Here is a 25,509-nt window from a genome sequence, read left to right on the forward strand (position 1 = left end):
CTAATGAAAAAAGAAGCTTTTACTGGAAAGAAAAAAGCAAAGAAACTGCACACCCCAGTGTGATCTGAGGTTGGAAGAAACACAAGAGCTGACAATGATCAATAACATTAATATTGGCTGCCGCAGACAGCCTGCTTCGGGCAGATTAACTATCTCCTGGTGAGAAAGACAACAGACAACAGTGACAGAGTAAAGCTATTGTTTTATATTTTGCCTTGAAAATACTTTTATGGGCTTGTGATTTGAAAGGGGGATCCCACCTTTCAATATTTAAACTTGACATATTTTTATATGAAACCATCTAGTTCAAACAGTTCACATATTGACACACTCGACTTGACTTACAGCTTCCTCTTGGAATACTGCAGGGAGAGTGCAATGACTATTCTGACTAGCTTAGCCCCATTGGTCAGTAAAACTCCAACCTGCCTGTCAGGGCATATTACTGTGTATTACCCCCATAGGCACAGGTGTAAAAATCAAGCTCCAAGCCATGCAGCCTGTCTTCACAAACCTTTGAGAAAGAATGGGTTGTTCTATAGAGCTCTCTGACTTCAAATGTAGGCAGTTCATGTCATTTTTCCCTCCTGGATATTCCACAATCAACTGTAAGTGGTAATTTTGGAAAGTGGAAGTGTTTAGCAACCACAACAGCTCAGCTCAGACCGCCTAAAGTCACAGAGGTTTGCAGAGAGATGAGTCGATGACTAAAGACTTCCAAACCTCTTCTTGAGTTAAAATCAGCACAATAAGTGTTTACAGGGAGCTTCCCTCCATGGGTTTCTTGTCAGATCTACTTGTCTGTCTCTGTCAAGCTAATCCTTTTGACCTGGAATCCTTCCCTGTAAAACAGACTCCATCAGCTCACCTGCCTACTCACGCTCTGTGTATCTGATATTCCTTTGCTGGTGTTGTTCATGGATCACCATAATTAGTGTTTGCATTGGAGTACATTGGGTGGGTTGGGCTTTTGAATGAGATCAGAGACAGCCATTTGAATCTGTAAAATTTCCAGTCTGTTAAGCAAGGAGCAGCTTATGGCCATACCTCCTTGAGCGTGTGCTATTTCTGATGGCAGAAACTAAGCTGGATAGGGGCTGGTTAGTGCTTTGATGGATGACCAAAAATAGTTGTTCTAATTTTTTCTTTTTGTTTTAGAGTCTTACATGTCTTGCTCCTACAGTTTAGTTTTGGTTATAGAGTATAGCCAAAGTTAGTCAGAGCAGAGAAACCTCTGACCCATGATGTAAGGGACAGGGTTAGGGTTATGACCTCGGTTGGGTTTACAGCTAGGGTTATAGTTATGTCAGGTTTACACAGACAGCTAGTTTCACTGTATGAATCCATTAATTGCCTGTTTGTACCCAAAGGAGCTCCTTATAGCAGGGTGCACTGACCATGTTGGATCACTTGAGAGCTTAAAAGCTAAGCTGGGTAGGGTCTGGTTAGTACTTGGATGGGAGACTGCATCTGATTGTCAACTGTCTTTTTTTTTATATATATATAAAGAAAGTCATACATGTCTTGTTTTTAAAGTTCAGAGTTGGCATCAGTGTTAACTCTTTATTCACAGCAGTGGATCCTCTGACCCATGAGGTTACAGCTAGCGTTAAAGTTGGAGCACATTGGGAGGGTTGAGTTTCTGAGTGAGAGCAGAGATGGCCCAGTGTACCATTTGAGTCAATAAAATGCCAGTCTTTGCTCGACAGAGCAGCTTATGGCCAGATTACCCTGACCACCAAGTAAAGCAGGGTAAGCTCTGGTCATTTTGGATGCGAAAATTGAAATACCAGATGTTATAAGCTCCTTTGTTTTCTCCTGAAAACTTGTTCTTAAAGTTCAGTGCTAGTTTAGAGTTAATTCTTTAATCGGAGCAGAGAAACCTCTAACCTGTGGGGTTAGGGTTAAGAAAGCTAATGAAATTTTGAAAGCAACTTTCAGTCCAACCCAGTGCAAGAAACGTGTAAAAAAGTAAACTTTTATTAAAACTGATACACAATCACTTATTCCATCAGTTCCCTTTAAATCCCCATGTGAATAATCTATAAATGGTGTGAAGTTGACCACCTGTGTGTCTTTTCAGAATGTCAGAAAGCCATCCTTCCAGCTCACCACATAAACCTCTCTTTCCATGTACAACATGCCTGCCTCTTACTGATGACCCATCTCAAGCTTTTAACAAGAGCGAGGCGATACACTGAGAAAGTTGACCCACAGTTATAAAGAGTCACTTCTATGATTTTCTCTAAAGGGTAAGTACTGCACCATAACTGGCATGGCTCTACTGTGAGTGCTCTTTTGCTCTAAACGCTCTCTTCTCTGCCACTTGGACTGTCCGACGGTTGAACCCATTGCGTAGGCCAGCGGAGGAGACAGGAAGTTCATGTCGCTCTAGCACATTATATTTTATTTAACAACAGGCAATTAAACATTAAATGTTCTCAAAACCTTTTTCTGTCACGTGACGGTGAAATGGTTGAAAGGAGACTACCACTGGCAATGGTATCAAGCTATCAAGTAGTGCTCATGAAGCAGTTCACCTTGACTTCCTGTCCAAAAATATTGCTGCTCTGTATTGCCAGAGTGCTCCCAGAGACACTACTCTGAGGCAACTGAACATGTCTTTCAGGTGCTTTTAACTTGAACTAGTTATCATGGACTGTTGCTTTAAAACATTGGAAATTTTTTTTGTGAAATAATTGGGCACTTGAAAAATAAAACGAGTCAGAAATGGGACACAGAATTAATTCAGACAGGCAATAACTCCATCTTGCCAGCCCTCACCAGGTGATTGTTTTGATAGCACACTTCTACATATCCATTTGGCCACTGTGTATGAGCATATATGCTATTTGAGCTGATTATACCTGCCCACTTGCACCTTTACAAGTCGCTGCAGCCCACCTTCACCTGAGCTCCTTCTTCTATCCCGTGTGTGTATTAATCAGTGTCACATGTTGTACAATATATTGTCACTGATGCTGGATCACTTCTGTGCTCGGGGTCTTTATGCCTCCCACTTTCCATGTCCCTGCCTACTGCATTTCACACACAGGAGTGTGTCAAAATAGAGCCATACCACCAAATTTACATTAAATGAGATGTAAATATCAGGTCCTAACTACACTAAATAAATGGAAAATCCTAAAACATCTTTATAAAGGGAGGATAAATATTATTAGTTGACAGAACTCCCTTCAAATCACGAATTACTAGATTGATTTATGCTAGGTTGAATGCTACTGCTCCACATCATCGAGTTACTGCTTTCTTACCCTTTTCTTCAAAAATCTGATTATGTCTGGCTACCTGTGAGCAGATGTGGAACATGCATGCGGTTGTAGGTGCTCTGAATGAAATGTGAAGGTGAGCCAGCAGGGAGCCGGTGTTAGAATAAGCAGGATTGATGAGCTCACAGCAGACGACCACTGATCCATCATCGGCTTGTCTGAATCGAGTCCACGGGTTATTCAGTATGAAGTATACCCGCTATATAGTGCCCTTTAGAAATCTGTGCTGCACAGACGGCCACTGCAGAGAGGATATTGTTATAGGTGCACGGCTTCACAGGAACAGTACACATGCACGCCGCGCACTGTTGCCGAGCAGACCTGTACAGGTGGCTAATTTAGGAACAAGGATGGACTAGCACAGTGGTCCTGAGAGGGATTTTGTTGAATGCTGTGAATCAGACAGTCCAGCTGTGTGCCTCTAGACCACTGCAACAAGACAGATGCATCTCACATTTACATTTTCGGTGTTTGACGCTAGGCTTTTAACACATCTGGGATAAAACCATCACACATCAAGTATTTTGTTTGTGCAGACAGATGGGCGGCCGGTGCAACGCAAAAGTCTCCTAAAATGTTCGGGTGCTTTAAATAAAACACTTCAAACACCGAAGACACCAAAACCCGAACGCTGTTTTAAGAGGAACGGCAAGCAGGGACCTTCGTTTTCTTTTATTCAACCATAGATTTGATTTCTCAATTATTTATCGGTGGAAATGGAAGAAACGCATTTTACCTGAGGTTGTTGGAGAGCATTCTGTGACTGTGTTGACAAAGTCGCCTGCTACACTTTCAATGCACTGCAATTCTATCATGTGTTGCCACTAAAATTCAGTAAGTGATTCAGTTTGGGGCTTTAAATCTACTTCCATAGACCCTGGCGGCGCATGCAAGGCCTTTTAGTTCAGGGTTGAAGTTGAGGAAAATAAATTACCTGCAACAGACATCTGACATATCAACAGGACACTTTTGTTTGTTTTGAATCAGTGAAAAGTGATGAGACTGACAATAAAGAATTCAAAAAATCCCCCCAAAACAGCCCTTTATTCAAACATTGTCCTAAATTTAAAAAAATATATTCAACATGGAGACGTCATTGAGTTTGTGTAATCTTTCTAAATATAAACTTGTTACATTTACATCAAGTAATGTAAGTTACATTTGTTTCCAACAGCATAATGGTGTCATTGATCCCCGATGGCATTAAGAGATTAAAAGGTTCCCCGTCCTCTCCGTGTTGTTGACAAGCGTTGTAACGCATTACAGTCATTAGCATTAAGCTGGCTCATCAATAAGCACTTGGCTGAGCCATCAGTCTTCCTTGGACGTAGCCCTGGGGACCCCGCCAATGGTCCCTGCCAGCTTAGAGACTGGCCACAGGGGTACCCTTGATGTGTCGGTCACTGCGCAAACACACAAACGCGCACCTGCCCTGACAGCAGAGTTTCAAGTGTCACTGCGAGCTTCTGTTTGTTGAAGTTCTTTGTCGGTTGCTTATGTTGTGTCAGTGTAACTACTTGTGCTTGTCAAGCATGTTGGTGTTTGTCATCTCGTATTGTGTTGACTTGATGATCGAGTCCTTGCGCGTGCGTGTGTGTGGGGAAGGAGGGGGGAAAAAAAGGCAAGTAGTCTCTCAAAGTTAGTGTTTTTGGTGTATCCGTCAACTTTAGTAATGTCTCTTACAGTATTTTTGTTCTATATGCCATGTTGGTGATACTGTGCGAGTGTGACTCTGTCGAGTATGGCGGTGTCGGTGTCAGTGTCAGTCAGTGTGAGACTACGCGGTGTCAGCCTGACAGCCAGACGTAGTCTGATGCGATTGTGTGCAACAGTGAATGACAATGTCTCCACTCAGAAACCAGTGTGCAGTCTTTTGAGAGGGGGATGCGAAAAGAAAAGAAACACCAAAGATGAGAAAAGAAGGATAACGCGACAGGAGGGAGGGTGCTACAGTTCATCATGTAAGGGCTCTCCCTCCACGTGGTCCAGAGCTCCCATCAGCAGCAGGGCTCCCGTGGCGCTGTCTCTGACGAAGAGAATGAAGGGGTGATCGGCGTAGAACAATTTAGGCCGATCAATGTGTTCCTCCTGTAGGTCAGCATCTTCTTTCCCTGCCTGAGCAGCCAGCTCCAGGGTAGCCCAGTGGAGGACGCCACCAAGGTGAAGCTTTCCTTTGCTCTTGGCTGACACCCCAGAGAAGTCAGCCAACTTCTGGTCCCAGGCATTGGTCAAACCTAAAGTAACCAACTGTTTCTGCAATTGGAGGGGAAAAAAAGGTGATAAGACTTCATGGCTGCCTTGAGTAAGTTCTCAAACAAGTTCTCAAAGCTTGGTGCCATCGTAGATAAACACGCTCTCCAAGTGCAGCTGCCAGGACGCTGATCAATTATGCACGCGAGGGGACCAAACAAGGAGAAGGAGGGAAAGCAGATTTTAAAATTTCATGATGCTGACATTCAGAAGTTTGGGACGAGCGGTGCCCTAACCAAACCCTGCAATATGATTAACTTACACATAAAGATGTGCTTAAAAACACTCAATGAATAACTTTTCACAAGCAGCATTTTCTTTACTTACCATAATATTTATTTACTTTATATACCCAAAATTTTGAGATAGAAAAGAGGCTGACAGTTGCCCTTGTTGTGAGCTGGCAGAACAAAGTGGACGACAGGCAGAGAGGAGACGGAAGGAGGATGCAGAGGATGAATAATTTAAGAGTGATGCCCCGTGACCTCGGCACCTCCTTTGTTTTGCCTCTGATATGAATTCCACAGAAAGTCGTCGCCATGACAGGTAGTTTATCCTCCCATGGCAGAGGGCTACTCACAGTGACAGGCTTCTGCAAGGGCCAGATGAGAGCATGTGTGGGTGTGGACGTGGGGCTGTGTGGACTCATCTGTGCGGATGCGCGCGAGGCCACGGCTACAGAATATCTGCAGGGGAAGATGGGTGGGTGACGGTACTGTTTTCCGGCATTTTTTAAACTTTAGCTGACAAAACTCCTTACTGGAAACGTCTTTTACTAGCAGACAAAAACTAAGATCTTCCGGCTGTTCTGTGGGTGCTCCCTCACTGAACCAAAACCACACTGTTTTTCCTCACGTCTTAAAACCACAGACTAATAGAAAACTGCAATAAACCATGTAGAACATCTGCTTTTCGTTTAAAAGCTAAGATGTGCATGCTCGAAAAAAAATCACCCCGATCATCACAGGTTAAACCTAAACACAAAACAAGTGCATGTATATACAGTTGTAGGCATCTGTCACTCCCATTCCAGTGTTTTCATGCATTTGTGTCCACAGAGCACGAGCACCACCTCCTTCTCTAATGCACTTCTATTGTCCTCATCCATTATTCCTCTACTCTTCTCTCACCCCCACCCACCCCACACGGTTCCACTACATCACTGTCTTCCTCTGCAGCTCTGCCACTCGCCCAGCGTCTCCATACCTCATCTGGCCCACGTGCCTCCATGTTATCCTATTCTTTTTCTAACTCGATCCTTCTCCTTTTTCTTGGGCAGGCCTACTCACCCCGCTTTACAATGTTCTTGCAAACTGTCAGTCTCCATTGGAGATCATTTCAATTTTTTTCCTCCCCTAAGTTACTTAACAAGAAACTACCTGGCATCTCTCTCTGTCACTCACGACACATTCTTTCCACCTATGTGCACAATTGTGGACATACACACACACACATATATATACATATATGTATATACATATATACACACACACATATACACACACACATATATACATACATACATACATACATACACACACACACACATATATATATCTATATATCTATATCTATATCTATATCTATATCTATATATATCTATATACACACATATATAAATATATATATATATAAAAAATATAAATATTATAATAATATAAAAAATAGTAAATATATATAATATAAAATATATATAATATATATATATATGATATATACATATATATACATATATAATATATATACATATAATATATATATATATATATATTATATTATATATATATATATTAGCAGCACAATAAGAAGAAGCAGGCATGTCAGCGGAGCCCACTGAGGCCTTGTGCGCTGCGGAGGTGTGGCACTGCATTATACGGGGAGAAAAACCTCTGGGAGGTGCTCTTTGGCTGCCCTTTCTCTCGGACGCACCGCATGAATCTTAGATGGAACAGCACTGGGTGGACTGCTGATGCCTCGCGCACAACATCAACGAGCTATTTGTCTGCGAGTGGGAGCCACAGGCATTGTCACCTGGAGATTTCATCTAAGAGTGTATGTGTGGCCAGGGCTACCTTTACCTACAGCAGTGCAGTCTAACCAGGCCCGAGGTAGCATGGCCCTGAGGCATGCAACACTCAGCATCACATTATTTCACCTCGATGGTCAGGCCCACTAAGAAGCTTGTCGGGTGTACCTGTGGGGGGTTTTAAGGTTGTGGCGGACATGGACACGTTACAGCTCTATCAGCGAGCAGTTGTTCTGGATGCTTTAAAAAAAAAAAAAGCAGACCAGCTTTAATAATGATGAAGTTAAAGAGGAAAAAAGATGAGAGAGAAAAAAAGCAAAGATCAAAAGGGAGGTCGCTGCTAGGCAGCGCTCCTTTCAGCTGTTGTATGCAAATGATGCGATTTGAACTTGGGGAAAAGACCTTAAGATGATTCAACTCTATGAAGACCTCACACCACACAAAGACTATTTACCTCGACAGTTAAAATGGAAAAGAAAAAAAAGAAACAAGTGGTTTGTCTGTAGTGCTGAATGTGTTCACTGCAAATTCTTATTTTCTTGTGACCTTTTATGTCTGTGAACTGCATACTGTATCTAATATTTCAGAAACTAAATAGTGAAGCCAACGTTTCTCTTCTAATCCTGCAAAATATGAGTTTTTTAGTTGACAATTAGAGAAGAAAAGCAGGTAAAATGGGAAAAAACCCCACTTCATTTGGATCACACAGCAGGTAAGGAAGAGGGACTACAGAAAGCAAAGGGTAGGCGAGAGTGAGGCCGATCTGTGCCTCTGGACAAAAGATAACACACTGGATAATAAAACGATTCTCACTGTGCAATCTAATTTACTTTGTACTAAACTAACAACTTTCACTTTTAGAGTCTTTGGTCTAAAACTGTTAGAACACAGAGAAATAATGAGGTTCACTATTCAAAGTTATTTGAACAACAACAACAGTAGAAAAGTGCTGGGACGACACCGAAATCCTGACAAATGAGGAGCTGGCACAAGCAATCTTTGGCATTTTTCCACCGTAATCACCAAAATAATTCATCAGTTACTAAAACACTAACTTCTGTCAGTCAACTATGCATTAGTGTGTTATTTCATTTCTACTTTAATGCTCCTCATTATCTTTTCACATTGCCTTTTACACTTTCTCCCACACTATAGCAATGATTCCACTTTCCCATACATTTCAAGTGAGTGGAATTGTTAAAAGCACATGCTACATGAACACTGTTAGCTGGAGTGCTTTTTTTTTTTTGGCACATCCTCCTCCTCACTCTGCTTTTGTTTCCTTCTTGGCTCAGCTCTATATATAGCTCTATATTAAAAGGCAACAAAGCGAATAAATAAATAAAAACTAAAAGAATTTCTAATTTTCTATCATCTTATACTGTTACAGTACAGTGGCTCCATGTGGTTAACACTTTCTCCACACACCTGAAACGTCTGTGGTTGCACACCAGGAGGGCACACAGACTCACAAGCTAGTAAACTACTAGCTGTTCCTGTAAAAGCGAAGCTTGTGTTAAGAAGGGCAATGGGCATAAAATCTGTGCCAAATCACATGCAGATCCATATACTATGGCAACCTTGGGAAATAAAGGACCAGCGTTGGTGCTGATTTCCCAGATTTTGCCACCTTAAGTAACTCCAAACACGTTCTGCCTAATTCAGCGCTGCCCTAAACATCCCCACGTGGGTGGTTTGAAGCGTGCAGTGTGCGGCACTGGCATCATCGCAGCACCATTTCATGGACACATTTGATGCAGGCTTTAAAGAAAGCCTTTTCTTCTTCACACATTATCAGCTCTCGAGGCTTCAAAGCCTCACCATCGCTTTATTAAGGTCTCATCAGCATCACTCCTACTGGTATCTTATTTACATGGGCTTTTACCTCTTCTACACAGTCAATGCGCTCTGTGTCTCATTCACACAGACACATGAGTAGCGCTTTATTCTATGAGCCCATTTTACTGGAGAAGAGAAAAAGAAAAAAGGAAAATAAAGCCTTAGCTTTCAGCGAGATGTTTAACTAATGGCCATGAAACACATCTGATTAATTCATATGATGCAGGGCTATGGTAGCTGTGCTAAAACAGCTGCCCCTTGACACTGTATACTGCAGAGTGCGCTCTTGTAAATATTTGATGGCCTTTTGACCTCATTATCCATGACTGAGTGAGCTCTCTGGTGAACACTCATATGTCTTAGTCACCAATCGGAGATATAGCCACCGAGGAGCTCAAGTTTGGCCATTAGTGAGTGTGCGTGCATGTGTGTGGCCTGGTCAGCAGTGGATCAGAGAGAAAAGGAATGAGTGTGGTTTATTCTGTGACCTCTGGGCAAGGCTTGTTAAGAGGGTTCTCCGTCTCTGGCTGCAGACCCCGTCACACTCCTATTCTTCACCGGAGAAAAACGCCACCACCGACGAGACAGAAAGGAAGAGAAATGCCACACTTTGCTGCTCTGTATGGGTCTTCGTGTGCTTCCCACCTCGTCCCCAAGCAATTATTGACCCCTCTCGTTCTCTCCCACCTCTCCTGCTCACTTTCCCAGCCAGTGTCACTAGGGCTGGGCCATATCATAAAGTTCACGGTAATACCGGTATAATTTTGGGCAATGATAGAAAAATGAAATATCGCAATAGAATAGGGGTAAAACGCGCATGCGCAGTGCCTTTTTCCTGCGCACACGTCGGAAAAAGCATGGCGGCGAAAGCAAATCGTTGAATGAAACGGATGAACCAGAATTGGTTTGTAAAAATGCTGCAACTTCAGTGGTGTGGAACTGGTTTGGCTTTCGTCCGTCAGACACACAACAAAGCACTATTTTTGGTAGAGCATGCTAGCGGGCCGTCGTTATTACCGTGTTTTTTGGAAAGTACGGCACACTTAAAATCAATCCTTTGATTTTTCTGAAACTCGACAGTGCCCCTTATAATCCCGTGTGCCTTATGTATGAATTCTTGTTGTGTTTACTGACCTCGAAACGATTTTATGTACACGGTGCTCGAAAATCGGTCAAATGTTTTAGTACGACTTTGCTAAGCTACGAAGCCGCACCGCTTGATGGATTGTCGGAGCATTACGACTATCGTAGTCAGGAGCCTCGCGGAGTGATACGTACTGTGCTTCAACATAATATTACCGTGTTGTGTGTGTATAACCTCTTTTTAAGTTTTGTGGATGTTATACATGGTTATGCTGAGGATATGTTGGCCAGTTTCCACTGGAAATGCCTTTGGTTAAACTGTCAGCAAGGAATTTGCATTTGCACTGTTAACTTTTTATATCACTTTAATGCACATAAAAAACAGCTGCTTGTTTAAGTGAAAATACATTGATGGGGTTTTTTTTGCACTAATAAAGTTGTGGAGTTGTAAAGTATTTTGTCTAGTGTCAATTATATCGTCAGTTATATCGTTATCGCGAATTTTCAAATGTATATCGTGATAAATATTTTTCGTCATATCGCCCTGCTCTAAGTGTCACTCCCATTTAGGTCAGCGGAGCCAAGGTTCAGTCGCTTAGCGATGGTTTACAAGAGGCACATGTTTGACCTACAAAAAGGATTTAGATCCCTGTGACTGATACAACGCGGAGGACTGGGGTGAAGGAGCGAACGATGCCTTTGGATGTGGCAAATCCGCTCAACATGAGTCAGAGGTGTGCGATTTTGTTTGTGCTCATTTGCTACGCACACAAGATGAAAGTCTTAGACACACACAGACACACACACACACACACACACACACACACACACACACACACACACACTGCTAAGATCATCGTTTTTTCCAAATGCTGCCCTCTAATCTAAGGATTCCATGGCCATCCGTGGCACTGACAGACAAAGTGGTAAACAGCATTAACGCACGGTGATGAGCAATTATTTGGCTGACCCAATTGGAAAAATGATTGTCAGTGAAGACACGGAACTGTCGCTGGCCAGAGGGTTTGGGAAGACAGACGCAATGAGATCAGAGTGGGTAGAGGGTTTTGTTTGGAGCTTGAGTCCTTTCGCAATGATTTCACAAATGCGCTTATTTTTCTTGAGAGAGCAAACGGAGGAAGACAACTCATCACGAGTCAAACGGGGCCAAAACGTGCTCACCCATAATTAGGTTGCATAATGAGAACACTGTACAGCTACTTTTAGTTATTTAAGACCATTAAAGGTTTTCTGTTTTCTGTTTTTTCTGTCCGTAAAACTGCCTCGGAGAGACAAAGGAGGGTCTGTGCAACAGGATGCTTTCTGCTCTTTCTCTGGCAAAGTCATAGGCGTGTCAGAAGCCATTTCAAGCTTTAGTTCTAGATTACATCCTCCTCCCGAGAGTCTCCTGACAATGTTAATGTCAAAAGCTTGTTCTCCGGGGCGCAGCTAGCAGAATAACATGGTAGCACAGCTCTACAGAGATGTTTGCTAAAGTAAAACGAGGGCAAAGTGGATTTCATCAGTCCATGATGAGGTTACAGCATACATATGGATAGGACGTCGGCAAAGGTTGCAGTCGGTGTCCACTGCCCTGGGGAAATGGGTTTTACTGGGATGCTTCTGCTTCTGTCAGGTTAAACTAACCTCCCCCCGTTACTACTTCTCTCTAGCTCATCCACAACTGTTGTGTTATCAACTGGTCTCTGGGTGTAGTCAGATTGAAGACTAACCAATTTTTCAAAGTAGAACAAGTCACTGAAAAGATGCAAGAGGAATGAAGAAAAAAATAATTTAAGTAATAAAAGTTTGAAATGGTAAAAAAAGCAACCTCCAGAAAAAATGGTGCCAGAAGCTGCAGTTCCTCTAACGGCCACTTGAGAGTAAACTCCATAAACCGATGTTACCGATGCTAGAAATCCACTACTGAGCTAAATCTAGGAACATTTTAATGGCTATCAAGGATCTTAAATGCCATTCCTTTCTTGACTCTCCTTATTCATGCTTTGCTGCATGCATACCTGCATAGATCTCTGTTAGGAAATTCCTTTATCCTACATCTCTTGCAAAGGTGCAAAGATTCTTGTAGCAGCCTGTCATTCTGAGCCAGCGCTCAGCATAGCTGTTCTGGTTTCAATGGCAAACTTCTTCTTTGAAAGGCTCCATCAGTTGTCAATAATAATAACAACGTAGTATTAGTAATAACAGAGCACAATTAAACTGGCTGTTTGTCACAGGCTACTTCCTGTGCTTTGCTCAAGATACTTGGAATTAGCAATCTCAGCCATGTTCCTCTATTTGTTTTTTCAACAGTTTACTTGGAGCCACAAAGGAAAATCTGAGTTTGATTTTTTTATAATTACAAGATGCCACGTGGAACATCACATGGAAGAACAGTATTTCACAAAGAGAAGTGAAAAGTATTAAAGTTAAACTATGGATGTGACTGCAACTAATGTCAATTCCATAAACCTGACCAGAAAACTTTCCTTCCACTTTCACCCCCTCAGCAGGAATTTCCTGAAGGTGAAAGGCCCGTGTGATTCTAGCAGCTTGTATGTTTCTGTGTCCCTGTTAGACACCTCTCGGCCTGGTAAAATACGTGCTCTTCCACCAGCCCGACAACTCTCAAGCCTCCCAGTCAGCAGCCTCCAGTTTGGCCTGGATGAACCTTAACAACCCTAATGCACTCACATTAGCATCAGCTGCCACTAAGCTGCTTTCTGTCCGCTTGGCTGTCCTATTCACTTCTCAGTACCTCAGACCAGCTACCTGCTGGCCCTGGGAGTAGCAGGAGCAGAGATCCACATTACCAGCTGGGCTGTGGCATAACCTTTGTGCTCTTGCAAAATAAGGCCTGTGGGAGGCACCGGGACCCCACAGAGGAGGTACAGGTCATGGTCATCCTCGGGCCCCTCTTAGCCCCCGAGCAGGAAGGTTTGGGTACCCAGGTTTGATACACCTGGGCACCCTTCACCTCAAGAGTGAGAAGAGAATAGTGGAAAGGACTGACATTTGAACTCACCTTAGCCAACGTCTGCACTGAGGCTTCAATTACAGCCAGTACTAAAAAAGAAAAGACAAAAGCAGTCGAAGAAGGAGGCACAAAACTAAGTAAGACACAGTGGTCACGTTCCGAATGGAAGGAGAAAGTAAAAGAAGGAAAATAGAAGCGAGAAACACGACACAGCATAGAGGAAGAGCAGGAAGACCAAAGGATGGGGTGGGAGGGGGTGCCAATATGTGTGAGAAAAGAGTAGACAGATAGGAAGAGTGCAAGACAGGAAAAGCAGCCGGCCAAGACAGAGGCAGGGAATAATGAAGAGATGCGGAAAATCCAGAGAAGGATAAAGCAGGCAAAGAAACAATGAGAATGATGACTGCATTGCTGGGTGAAATGAGAAAGCGTATCAGGTGGAGTGAAAAATGATGCAGTGCGCAGATACAGGAAATGAATGGAAGAAGAAACTAGAATTGAAGCTGCACGCAGGGATCCACTCTGTCAAATTCAACTAGGGTTTGAAACAGCTGCACAGCTCCCACTTCACCGCACTTTAAACTTACTTAAAAAACAACTTGGTCTACTGGTCTGCGTATAAATGCAAAAAAAAAAAAGAAAGAAAAAAGAATAAAAAAAGGAAAACAGCATCGTGACCATAGAAGCTAGAGGAGATTGTGACCCAAGAAATTTGGGCAAAGTTATACCTAAAGACAGCGGTGCCTCCAGAATTACTTTCATAGGGGTGGCCTCTAAAAATACTGGGCCGGCACATCAAAAACAGTGATCTATCCAGGGATTGGCACCAGCTTTACCTTTACCTTTTTTTAATTATTACCAAAGTAGGACAGGCACGCCCAGGGCGCCCCTCCTTGGTGGCGCCCTTGTCTAAAGAACGTAACACTTGAAAATGCCAGTTCACTAATCATCATCAGCACATGTTCTTCATTCACCCCCTCAATGCATTAGTGTCCATTACAGCAGGGCCACAGATTCCTTCAGCAACAATCTATGGACGGAGGTTGGAGGGTTCTAGCTCCTAACTTTGTAACCAGTTAACATTAGCAAAACTACCAGACCTAAAAATGACTAATATTAGCAGCGGCAGCATCAGCAGCCTTCTTTTCTTGTAGGTTAACATCAACATGCTTGTATTGTATGTGGTTACACACAGCTCCAGTCAGCATTTCCTGACTCGGCTGTTCATTTTCTAGATCAAAACACTGCCCGGCTATAATGACACAGGATGTCATTCTTCCTACTTCAAGCCTTGCTACCTCGGTAGCCAACGGTAATTAACAATCCATAGCAACGATGATATCACTCGACAACAGCTTTAATTATGAGGTTTTTTTAAATAATAAATAAAATAAACAAAACACAAGTAATGCATAAAAATACAGTAACTTGTGAAATATTAGGAAAATAAGGGGAAAAAACTATCCAAGCCTACCGATGTCTCTTTAACACATGGAAACAGTACAAGGTGTAACCAGGACTCCTACATGCGTTTCCAAGAAGTAAGATTAACTCAACCTTCTATTTAAACACTTCAGAGCCATACTTATGCCATACTGCATTAGCAGGACCCGTTTGAGACTTATATGACAATGAAAGGCAGTATGAGCTGAATTTAAAGGACCTGACTCACAGCAAGAATCTTTTTATGCCACTGTACTAAAACAAACTTTGCTGAACTAACCTGCAGACTGAGCGTGCTAGTGATGTTTGCCTTGGGCAGAGAGATGGCCACGCTGGTTACACTGGCCTTCTCCAGCCACTTGGACAGCAGCTCCAGGGTCAGCAGCTTTTCCAACTTAGCCAGATTTTCGACATGAAAGGGCAGCAGGAGCACGACGCTGGCCCTGCCTCCCCACAGAGGCGCCTCTAGAACTTGCACCATGTTGTCAGTGTCTTCATGAAAGCGGTACAAACCTGTAGCAGGGGGACAGCAGGGGGCAGGCAAAGAGTTGAGCAAAGATCAGAGAGTCAAGGAGAGAAGCAGTGCTGTGAAGTAACGTTTTCTTTTTTAGCAGTAGTTTAATGCAGAAGTTCTCTTGGAAGTTGGTTCAGAGCTGCACTTTCAGCCGTGTCGCTGCAGTCGTTCGGCGCCACCTCCCTCTATCACCGAGTGAACTCGCAGAGGGAATGCTGGAGTTAGTTTCGCTTCATACATAAAGGAAATGCAAGCTGCGACAGGCCGACAACAAGCCAGCCGTAACACAATTCTCACTCGTGAGTTGAAAGTGACATTATAGATGAGATTAAAAGAAATATACATTCGGTCTACATCTCTTAACTGTTATCCTAGAAGAAACTCACCCTGCCTTGTTGCTGTTTTAAGACAATGCATAAAATATGGAAAATGTGCTAAATAAATCATTAGGGACACACTGATAAATTAGAGCGAGGCATATTGGACCTCACAAATATTCACGTCCCTTTTAGAGCTGGATTCCTTCTCGCTGCATTTATTCCCTGGCAGGAATAGAGCAGTGACAGACTGCGTACAGCTTTTTATTTTATTTTTTTTACCTGCTCTGTGCATCATCACCACTTTGGTGTATTTCTTTCCCAGGAAGGTACGGCGATCTGCGCTTTCCTCGTTGAACTCTCTCTCCCACAGCCCTGAGCAAAGAGAAAGAAAAAGCAGTTTTAAATACAGCATGCTTCATATAGATGGACTGCATGGGGAGGGAGAGGATAAAAAAAAAAATCAATGAAACAGGAGAAAAAGTGAACAATAGGTTAAACAATGCCATGTTCATAAAACACATATAGAGCGACACTGGCTGGCACTGCTCATGAATCATCTGTGTGTACTGCCCATTAAAAAATGTATACCCTCCTGAAAGCTGCTGAGGCAGAGTGCTGTACTGCAGCAGTTATGAAGACCTTAAGGCTACTGACCCCTATTCAATGTTCAACACATCCCACTTGGCCCTGCTAACCTCCTGACAGCTGTCAATTTAAGAGGAGCTAAGAGTGGAGGAATTACCGTTGTAATAACCTCACAACACACTCTGAAAGCTGCTGGTCCATTCAATAGAGCAGGGGACATTGGATGGGGCGTAGAGGTCGGCAGATTATGACTTGTACCCATCGCGCTCTTTGTGAATGACACCTGAGGCCGGCTAGGGCTATAACTAATGATGATTCTCATTATCGATAAATCATTTGAAAAGGTCAGCGCTCTCGTCACACAAAGCTAAGGTTCAAGGAGGCCAAAAACTATGAAATGCCTCAATTGGCAATGTGAAAGCCTGCAGACTGATTGCTTGGTTTTTATTATTAAGCACCTCTATTAAGAACTGTGCGCAGACTCGTCTTTTGTCCGCGCTGTTTTTAATTCCTCTGAAGAAAAACAGACCAAGTTCTCAGAGCACAAGGTGACACCTACAAGCACAGGAACTTTAAGGAGAGATCAATACAAGACACAGTGCCCCATAATTTACCTTAAGACAAAAAGATATACCTCACATGCCATAAGTTGTGAAGACAGATGACATGCTCAGCCTGATTTAGTCAAAACACTCCTCCACACTGCTAAGATAAGTATACACTGTACTGGGTTTCACTAACAAAACAAGACACAAGGAAACTGCTTCTGCTCAATTTTGTGCAATTTTGTTCTCATTTTCCCAAGAAACTTGCAGATATGTGTATTTGACAAAAACAAACCACAGTTACATGTGACCAACACACCGAACCAATAAGCCTGCACTCTGGTTTCTGATCATACAGTCTGTAGATGCACCTTTGCCAGTTAAGCTTAACTGGTTGATATCCTGACACGTCACCGTCCTTAAATACGGTGACATCAACTCCAGCTGCCTGACACGGTGGCGGCTGAAACAGGTAGTGCTATCCCACAATTCATAGGGACGCCAATCTGCTCACTAGAACGATCAGCAAAATTTATCAGTGCATTTTACATGATATGGTCTCAGCAGTCTGTAACAGGCTGTGTTACAGCCACACGGCAACCATCAACATCAGTCTCTTCCAGTAAAAGCATTTGAACTTAGAACATGGGTTTAGATATACGTGTGTAATAAAAATAAGAAATCACAGACATCATCATCTGGGTAAAAGAGTTTTAAAGAAATCACCTAAGAATAAATGTTCTTAGGATAAGCAACATAGCATCGTCACTGTGTTACCTCACTTATATATACACAAGACATATTCAGCCATCATCTATTCATCCACTGGTTTAAAGTCCATTATCTGCAAATCTCTTCTCTAATCACAAGAAAACAAAACAAAAAAAACACTCACTTCATTACCAAAGTGTTACAAAGAAACACCGACCCACTTATGTATGAGGATCACAGAGTTGGTTGGCTGAAACTTATTCTGGATAAGTAAAATAAGTAAATAATCATAAAAGCAACAAACACCATTATGGTGAACCTCAAAGATGTTTGGCTCCATTTATCTCCAGACTAGAAAGTTACAGAGACGAGGAAGACTGTTTTCACACACTGTTAGGCCTCGTTACACTTTGTCTACATTTGGAGTTTCTTTAAACTGTTTAACTTATTATTAAATTCCACACTTATTCTTTTTTTTTTTTTTTATTAATAGCTGCCTGACTAATTGTTTCAACACCATGGGTGGCATCTCCAAAAGCCAACCAGACTCGAATGGAGCGCAGCCAAACACAAATCGCAGCAGAAAAGACGTGTGATTGTCCCTCCCGGGCATGCTAGCACACATCACAGGCATTCAGTCCGCTTCCTGGGAAACACGCTTTGGAATTCCAAAGCGGCCGGCTGAAGGTTCCCTGAAGCGGCAACCGTGTTGTTGAAATGATGTCACGACGATGAACAATTTTCTCCACGGTACACACGTGTAAAAACAAGCACGGGGGGGTTAATGACCTGCTGACCTCCAAACAGACCTGCACAGCAGCAGCAGAGCGACGGCTTTAAACCTGAACCTTTTAATAGCTGTCAGCAACAAACAGCGAGACGACTGCGCGGCGCTCACACAGCTACCGAGTCGTCCTGTTAACTTAAAGCGTAACCCAGTGGAGAATCGATGCGAGCTCGCGGCTCGGTCTCTTCCCTCATCGACTCGTGATGGCGTGCAGTTGTGCTGTTTCAGAAGCTGTTATTAGAGTTTAAATAAGCTGGGGCTTCATGTGCCGCCTCTCCTTTTTCAGTCCCCCAGTGCTGTCGCATTATCTTGTATAAGTTTCACTCCACTGTTTTTTTCCCAGTATTATTTTCCTCTGCTGTCACTGGTGTTTGTCTAAAGCAAAACAAAGCATGAATTAATTAACCAGAGTGGACTGGAACTCCCAAAGGCAGACCCTTTTACAATCCCCTCCACCATGACAGTCCATCTCTTTCATTCTCAGCAGGCCAACCTCTCCCGCTTTACTTTTCTCAGTTTCCTCCAATCACTCCCATCTCTTTGCTTTTCTTCTGCCTCTTTCCACCCAGAAATCTCCCCTTTTTATTCATTTAATTTTACCCTTTCTTTCTCTCCCTCTCTCTTTGGCCCTCTTTGCTTTTCGCATCTCTCCGCTATAAACATGTTCCGCTACTAATTGGCCCTGACCTTCCTTTTCTTTGAAAGCTCTGTACAGACCGAGGGAGGAGCGACAGCAAAGAGCTTTTTTCCTTTTTTTTTTAAATTCTTCCTTCAATAATTAACTGAAGGGAGGGAGAAAGGAAACAAACAAAAGCGGGGAGGGGGGGACGGACGGATGGAGATGCCTACTCAGTGCCATCTAAAATAAAATAACACCCGAGACCTCTGAAAACATCCCATTAATAACACATCATCAACTGCTTTAAGTCCTTGGAATCCCAAACATAACGAAAAAAAACAAAAGTTGGAACAAAAGCAGGAGCTGCTGGTTTGAGAAAGGAGCAAACTATCGACCACGCTGAAAATTATAAATCAAAACTAAAGGAATCCAATTTTCCGTAATCTAATTTGCAGCTGCAATCTGCTGCATAATCTAATTTGTATATTTGCTCCACGAAATTAATGAACCAACCAATGAGGGTGGGCTCGCAGAAAAAAAACAAAAAACAAAACTAATTTTGTAATGAAGTCAAAAAACATCAAACAAAGAGAATTAATTAAATTGCTTATCAATGTATAGTCTGTCAGGGAGTGTTATTTCTGAAGGGTTGTCTATCTTTGCCAGAACCCTGTTTTCACTTCAGGAGCCTTGCCTTCTATTTTTTTCTACCTAATAAAAAGAAGAAAAAAAAAAAGCAGTACCTGCAGGAGGAAGGAGAAGGAACAGAGGCAGATAGACACCGATAAGGAGGATGTGAACAGGAGACATGTGGGAAGGAGAGGGAGAGGAGACAGGGGTAGATTAGACATGTGATAGAGAGTGACAAAAGCACAAAAACAGAGACCAACGCTGCAAAAAAAAGGAACAAGCGAGACAGAAGGATATATTTAACACATCATCATCATCATCTTTTGTGGAGACCGCAAACAAAAAAAAAAAGAGAATCTACGTCAGCGGGCATTCAAAATGTTGGCTGTGCTCTGAGACACGAAGGAGGAGATGGTAGATTAAATTCCACAATCACACAAAAAAAGGGAAAAGAAATAAGAAAAAGGAAAATAAGTCATTTCCTTGACTCATGATAAGTGCGGATGAACAAATATTGCCGACCCTCGAAAATAAAATGCGATATTTATTGGCACATTTAGCGTGCCATAATGAACCTCAGATAAGGATTTAGATGGATATGTTTTTGGGATGCAACTGTTAAATCACAGATGGAGCTTCTAACCGACTGCGTCCGTGCAGAAATATTGACTGCTTTCCACCACTGCAGCCTGTCACAAAGAGCAGAGCCGAGCCAAGATGTGCCGCCGCAGACTTGGAGCGCTCCGAGCACAGATGTTAGGCATGACATCGAGGGAGAGAGAGTCTGGACACTTGTTACTCAATTATTTAAGATGACACATCACCCCCCAATGGAAGATGAATAAGCTCTCAGTGATAGACCCCAGAATCATCCTTTATCTGCTGTGTCCACCAGCTGGAGTCCAACACATGCACGCGCACACACACCCATGGAGATGCAGGGTGCACACAGGTGGGATTGCTGGCACGCGCCACAGAGCGAGCAAAGACTTGTGCTGTGTGATCACTAAAAATGGCGCACGCCATACTCTCATCTAAAACGGGAAAAGACATCAAGCTTTTTCGCTCCCACGGTTTTAAAAGCAAAATTGGATGCTCACTGTTATTTAATATTTTAGTAACCCTGCACTAATTTAATTTACAATAATGTTGTTTCTACACACCTTTTAAACGCACTGCATTCGCCAGGATCAAAGCTCCAGCCCTGGCCTTGATTTCGGCCTCCAAAGGAGCGCCTTCCAGTCCACTAAGGCCGGCCTTAGCCCAGTCCTGAAGCTGCTTCAGGTCAGCCTTGGAGTCTCCTTTCCCCAGAGTCTGATGCTGCACTCTGAACCTAGCCTGACTCTGCTTCACAAAGGCCTGGTCGACTGGAGAGACCTGCTTGGAAAACACAGCTGAGGATGCGTGCAGGTGAAAGCTGGTTCCGTTGGCTTCACTGAAGCTCTTCAACGCCTCGGCAAGACGTTCGGGAACCTGCGTCCCCGCCTTGTCGGGGGACGGTGGGTTGAGGATACCTCGGACCTGGCTGGAGGTGTTACCGACTGAAGCTTCCCCCAGTGCTCCGAGAGAGGAGGCCACCAGCAGAGGAGAGAAGATGACATTTACGGAGCTCGAGTCGGAGCGGAGGGCCTGGTAGAGCCGCAGACCTAGGGTCCAGCTTGGGTCACCCTGAGGTGGAGGAGGCAGTGGCGGCGGGCGAGATACTGGACCGGCCGGGGCATCGGCGCTCTTCTTGGATGAATTAGTGATGCTCCCTTGCACCAGGAGAACTGGCAGAGAAATTAGGAGACAGAAAGGGAGCCTGGGCAGCATGGCTGTTCTGGAACAGAGAGCACGGGAAGGAGAGTCAGTATGAGGATTTGCTCACACGAGATAATCTGTCTGTGTATACATAACAGCAAGAGGAATGAGGAGAATGCACCCCTCTCATTCTCAAGGCAAGCAAAGCCCCCCCTCCACAACTATTCATTGCGCATATTTTGACCTGATTTTTAATAGTGTAATACTCATACTGCAACACTCATAGTTGAGATAAAGCAATATAAACACAGCCTGAGGGCTCCTTTTTTTCCTGTAAAAGTGTCATTTGTGTAAACTGCTCCTACAGAGCCACAGCAGTGAGAACTTGATTTTCTAAATTCCTCCCCACTTGGATCCACGGTTATTATCTCACCCGCTGCGAGAAAGAAGCAACGTGCGACAATTAACGCTGATGAAGTTTTCAGGCTGGGACCGAACAAACGAATGAGAGGGGGAAATGTGCGTTTTCAATCTTTCCTTTAACAACAAAAAAAAAAAAAGAAAAAGGCAAAAACTTCGACTCCTTACTTTTGCCGAAATTCAACAGAAGTGACGGCAAACATCTGTCGTCTACTTCAGCTTATACTCTCTCAAAATTAACCAAAAATGTAAAAAGTCTGGAAGACAGGGAAAGAGAGAAAAATGTCGTGTTCGTTTCATTAATTTACCGTTAATTAATTCACGTGTGTCCCTGTCGTTTTTGCGCCGCGGTCCTGGCTGTGAGCTCCGGGGGAAGTGCTGCTGCTGCTGCTGGAGCTCAGACGTGGCAGAGGAAGTTTACCGTCCCCGCTAACTTCAGCTCCCGGTTAGCTTTCTGCTCTTCCCGAAACTTCCAGGCTTCCACGAGGAGCTGCCACCGTGAGCTTATTTAGCTTTGGGCTGTTTAGGTGCGGGCTCCATGTTAAACAAGCATTAAAAAAAAGAAAGAAATTCAGTTAACAACCTAAAATTGGGCACACTTAGCACACAGTGTGAAAAAGAACTATAACGCTGTTTTCCAATGCAGTTCTATGAATGACATGTAATCCAGTCTGAACTCAGTTTTACTATATATGACATGTAAATATGCAGCTAATGGTATAAAAACGTTTTAAACCCATTAAACCCTGCCACTTTGTGTCAGTCCTGCTATTCAACTCCCCCCCCACATTTATACTTTACAAAACCATAATTAAATATGGCTAAGTCATTGTTGGGATGGGATACCTTTCAGCGGTTCCCTATGGGCTTTTCAGGGATTATGTGGGTGCAGTGTTGGTCTTGGTACAGGTTTTCAAAATGGACAAAAATCCACCGGTTGCAGCAAATGAGGCGTTTCTCCATTCTAAAGAAACCCTTGTGGGTTTGCCGGGATAATAAACTCTCTTGTTCTGGACTCAGTGGGGGTTGTAGTTCCCAAAGGCACTCAAGCGGGGTCGCTAATGGTCTTCTCATCGCTCCAGCTCAGTGACCCCGTGAGAGGCTGCCTCATGTGGTCCAGGGCCTCCCAAACTTGACACCCAGGCCTCCCATTGCGCAGGACATAGACCACAGCGCTGGCAGTCAGATTTTTTTTATTTGGTCAATTTAAAGATGTTTTTTCTTTTTTTAAACTTGTGATTATGTCCTAAATCTGACTTTATCTTGGCATGTTGATTACGGAGAGCATTTTATTTTCTTTATAAGTTCAAGTGCTTTAAGTTGAGTTTCCAGGGAAGCCCCCCTACACACATACACACACACCTCACTTTTCAGTAGCCTGCTATGAAGGAAAACTAGGGCACACTATGAAAGGCTGTATTACAGCTGACCCTTCCGAATGTCCTCATTCTGTAGTCTCCTCATTTCGCCTCCTTAAATTGTACCTGCCCTCCATCTACAATACTACAAGGAGTGGAGAGCAGATAACTTGTAAACAGTGCTTTGGCACAGGGATTATTGCCCAAAGTTAAGGATGGAGAATGACCATATAGGGTCCTAATCAATAAATATAGAGATAGACTAAGGAGGCTAGAGGAGGATCAGAGAGGGATATGGAGGAAGATAACTGCTTGAGACCACCAATGCTTAGCAATCAGGCCGAACATGACAGCTTGTAGACCCAACCAATTATTTACCCCAGCCAAATCAATAGAGCTCTCTCCGAAAGATAGCCATCAGCACCACTATCTGGAACACATTCGCAGCAGAAAGTACAAGCACACACTGAGCACTCTGCTCGCTGCCACTCTCGCTCTCTGTCTCTTTTGAAAACGCACACACGCACTTCTCTCAGAAACACTTAGTTATCAGGCTTCCTTAGAAATAAGACACCAATCAACTAATTATTGAGCATCCTCAGTGAAAACAGAAAGAGAAAAACAGCAACATATCAAACTACATCTGCAGCTAACAAGAAGGTGCATTGGAGGTGCAATGTATGTGCATTTGCACAAACATCCAGTGAAGCTCCCTCGACGGCCTGGGGATGCACGGTGGCGGTGATGAGTCGACCGGTGCAACCACAAAGGTCGTAACCCTGCCAGTGGCGTCACCACCCATCCCTTGAGACCTCCCAGGGTCGCACCACAGTCAGTCTTTGCAGTAATGAGCAGTGTTACGGTGCGAGTGATTCATAGAAATCAGGGCTTGCACCTTCAGTTAAACGAGTCCCCGGGGATAATGCTTTGGAATGCGATAAGCTGCTCAGTCAGGACATTAACTGCGATGTGGCTGAACACCTTCCCCTTTACCCGCCTCCAAAAGGCCCACCTCCATGCTGCCCTGCTTGCCCTCACCTATCCGCACCTTGTCCAAGTCCTGAGCCCCGATTCAGTTTCCCAGCTTCAGATGTCAGCGTCTCTAGCAGAAAATGTAGCAATATGCTTAACACATTATCCATTTGTGCTGCTGTTAGACCTGGCTCAAGGGCTCAGCTACAGAAGCTGCACCTTGCAATGAAAGCACTTACGGTCACTGCCAACTGGCCTCGAGCTATCCACTCACCCCACGCGCAGTTCTTGCTCTCATCTTTTTCTTGTGTTTCTCCTCAGCCCCCCCTTTGCAGTTTCACACATATTGTAACATTTATATTATTTTACTACTGATGATAAAAAAAAACTCCATTAAAAATTGACAGCATAGAATAGTATTAAATGGAAAGGACATAAATTATTGATCAAAAAGCTTCAGTCAGAGTATTTGCCCTGATCCCTGCTTTTATAAACACACCTTTTCATAACATACCAAACAACTCTAAATGCACTGTTTTCTGCTTTGGGTGTTATCAGTGCAGGTCTGGATTGTAATGGTTTGAGGCATGTCATTTTTAATTTCTCTGAGCTGACTTGTGTTGCACATAAGTTTTTTAAATATTTGTATAGCATCAGTTCACCCATACTTTCACACAGTATGGAACTATTAAAGAACAACACGGTATACAAAATGAATGTAAATCTAGGTCGGCCTATATTTAATTTTTATAGAGTATTACAACACGTTTTGTTTTTACATTGCTTATATTTCATCAACATAATGTCAGAGGTGTTTTCTTGGATTTAGGTCTGGCGAGTGTGGGAAGTCAGTCAGTGTTATCGGTTACTTCATCCTACAGGAACTGTCTGCATACTCTCACCACATGTGGCTGTGCTTTGTTGTTAGAACCCAGGACCCACTGCACCAGCGTAGGGTCCAAGGATTTCATCCTGATACCTAATGGCAGTCAGGACGCTGTTGCCCAGCTAGTAAAGGTCTGTGGATCTCTCCATAGAAGACTAACCATGAAGACTGGTCATGCTGAGCAATGTAACTTGCTCTCATCTGTGAAAACTCAGGGCACCAGTGGTGGACCTGCCAATTCTGGTATTATATGGCAAATGCCAATCAGGCTACATAGTGCCAGGCAGTGAGGACAGGGCCCAATAGAGCTTCTGATTGGTCAGAGACACTCACACCACTGGCTTGCTGGAGGTCATTATGTAGCTTTGGCAGTGCTTATCCTGTTTCTTATTGCACAAAGGAGCAGATATTGGTCCTGTTGATGGGTTAAGGATCTCCAGCTCTACTAGAGTAACTACCTGTCTCCTGGAATCTCCTGCATGCTCTGGAAATTTTGCTGGGAGACCGAGCAAAC

The 25,509-nt window shown here is 43.4% G+C and overlaps 1 protein-coding gene across 5 annotated transcripts; it reads right to left on the minus strand.

Moving 5' to 3' along the window:
* Positions 1-336: 336 nt before the first annotated feature.
* Positions 337-22,734, minus strand: serpinh2 (serine (or cysteine) peptidase inhibitor, clade H, member 2). 5 transcript variants are annotated; one of them, XM_005939200.3, is made up of 6 exons: positions 22,626-22,734; positions 22,088-22,313; positions 20,783-21,433; positions 16,022-16,114; positions 15,189-15,421; positions 337-5,543 (listed from the first exon to the last, which is right to left on the minus strand). In XM_005939200.3, the coding sequence occupies exons 3-6, from the start codon at positions 21,429-21,431 to the stop codon at positions 5,238-5,240; spliced, it is 1,281 nt and encodes a 426-aa protein (XP_005939262.1). In that variant the 5' UTR covers positions 21,432-21,433; positions 22,088-22,313; positions 22,626-22,734; the 3' UTR covers positions 337-5,237. The 5 variants fall into 5 exon arrangements, with proteins under 5 accessions (XP_005939262.1, XP_005939261.1, XP_014194537.1 ...); XM_005939199.3 differs by having other exon boundaries at positions 20,783-21,438; XM_005939201.3 differs by lacking the exons at positions 22,088-22,313; positions 22,626-22,734 and adding exons at positions 13,514-13,554; positions 21,948-22,071 and having other exon boundaries at positions 5,446-5,543; positions 20,783-21,438.
* Positions 22,735-25,509: the final 2,775 nt, after the last annotated feature.

The sequence above is a fragment of the Haplochromis burtoni genome, unplaced genomic scaffold (genome assembly GCF_018398535.1).
Source record: "Haplochromis burtoni strain Fernald_Lab_line unplaced genomic scaffold, NCSU_Asbu1 Contig_265, whole genome shotgun sequence".
In the NCBI taxonomy this organism is placed as follows: Eukaryota; Metazoa; Chordata; class Actinopteri; order Cichliformes; family Cichlidae; genus Haplochromis; species Haplochromis burtoni.

Coding starts and splice junctions, on each gene's coding strand:
- serpinh2 (XM_005939198.3), bottom strand. CDS start 21,982: ATGTTTGCCGTCACTTCTGTTGAATTTCGGCAAAA. Junction 21,439..21,947: donor TCTGTTGAATTTCGGCAAAA/GTAAGGAGTCGA, acceptor TCTCTGTTCCAG/AACAGCCATGCTGCCCAGGC. Junction 16,115..20,782: donor GAATGCAGTGCGTTTAAAAG/GTGTGTAGAAAC, acceptor CTCTTTGCTCAG/GGCTGTGGGAGAGAGAGTTC.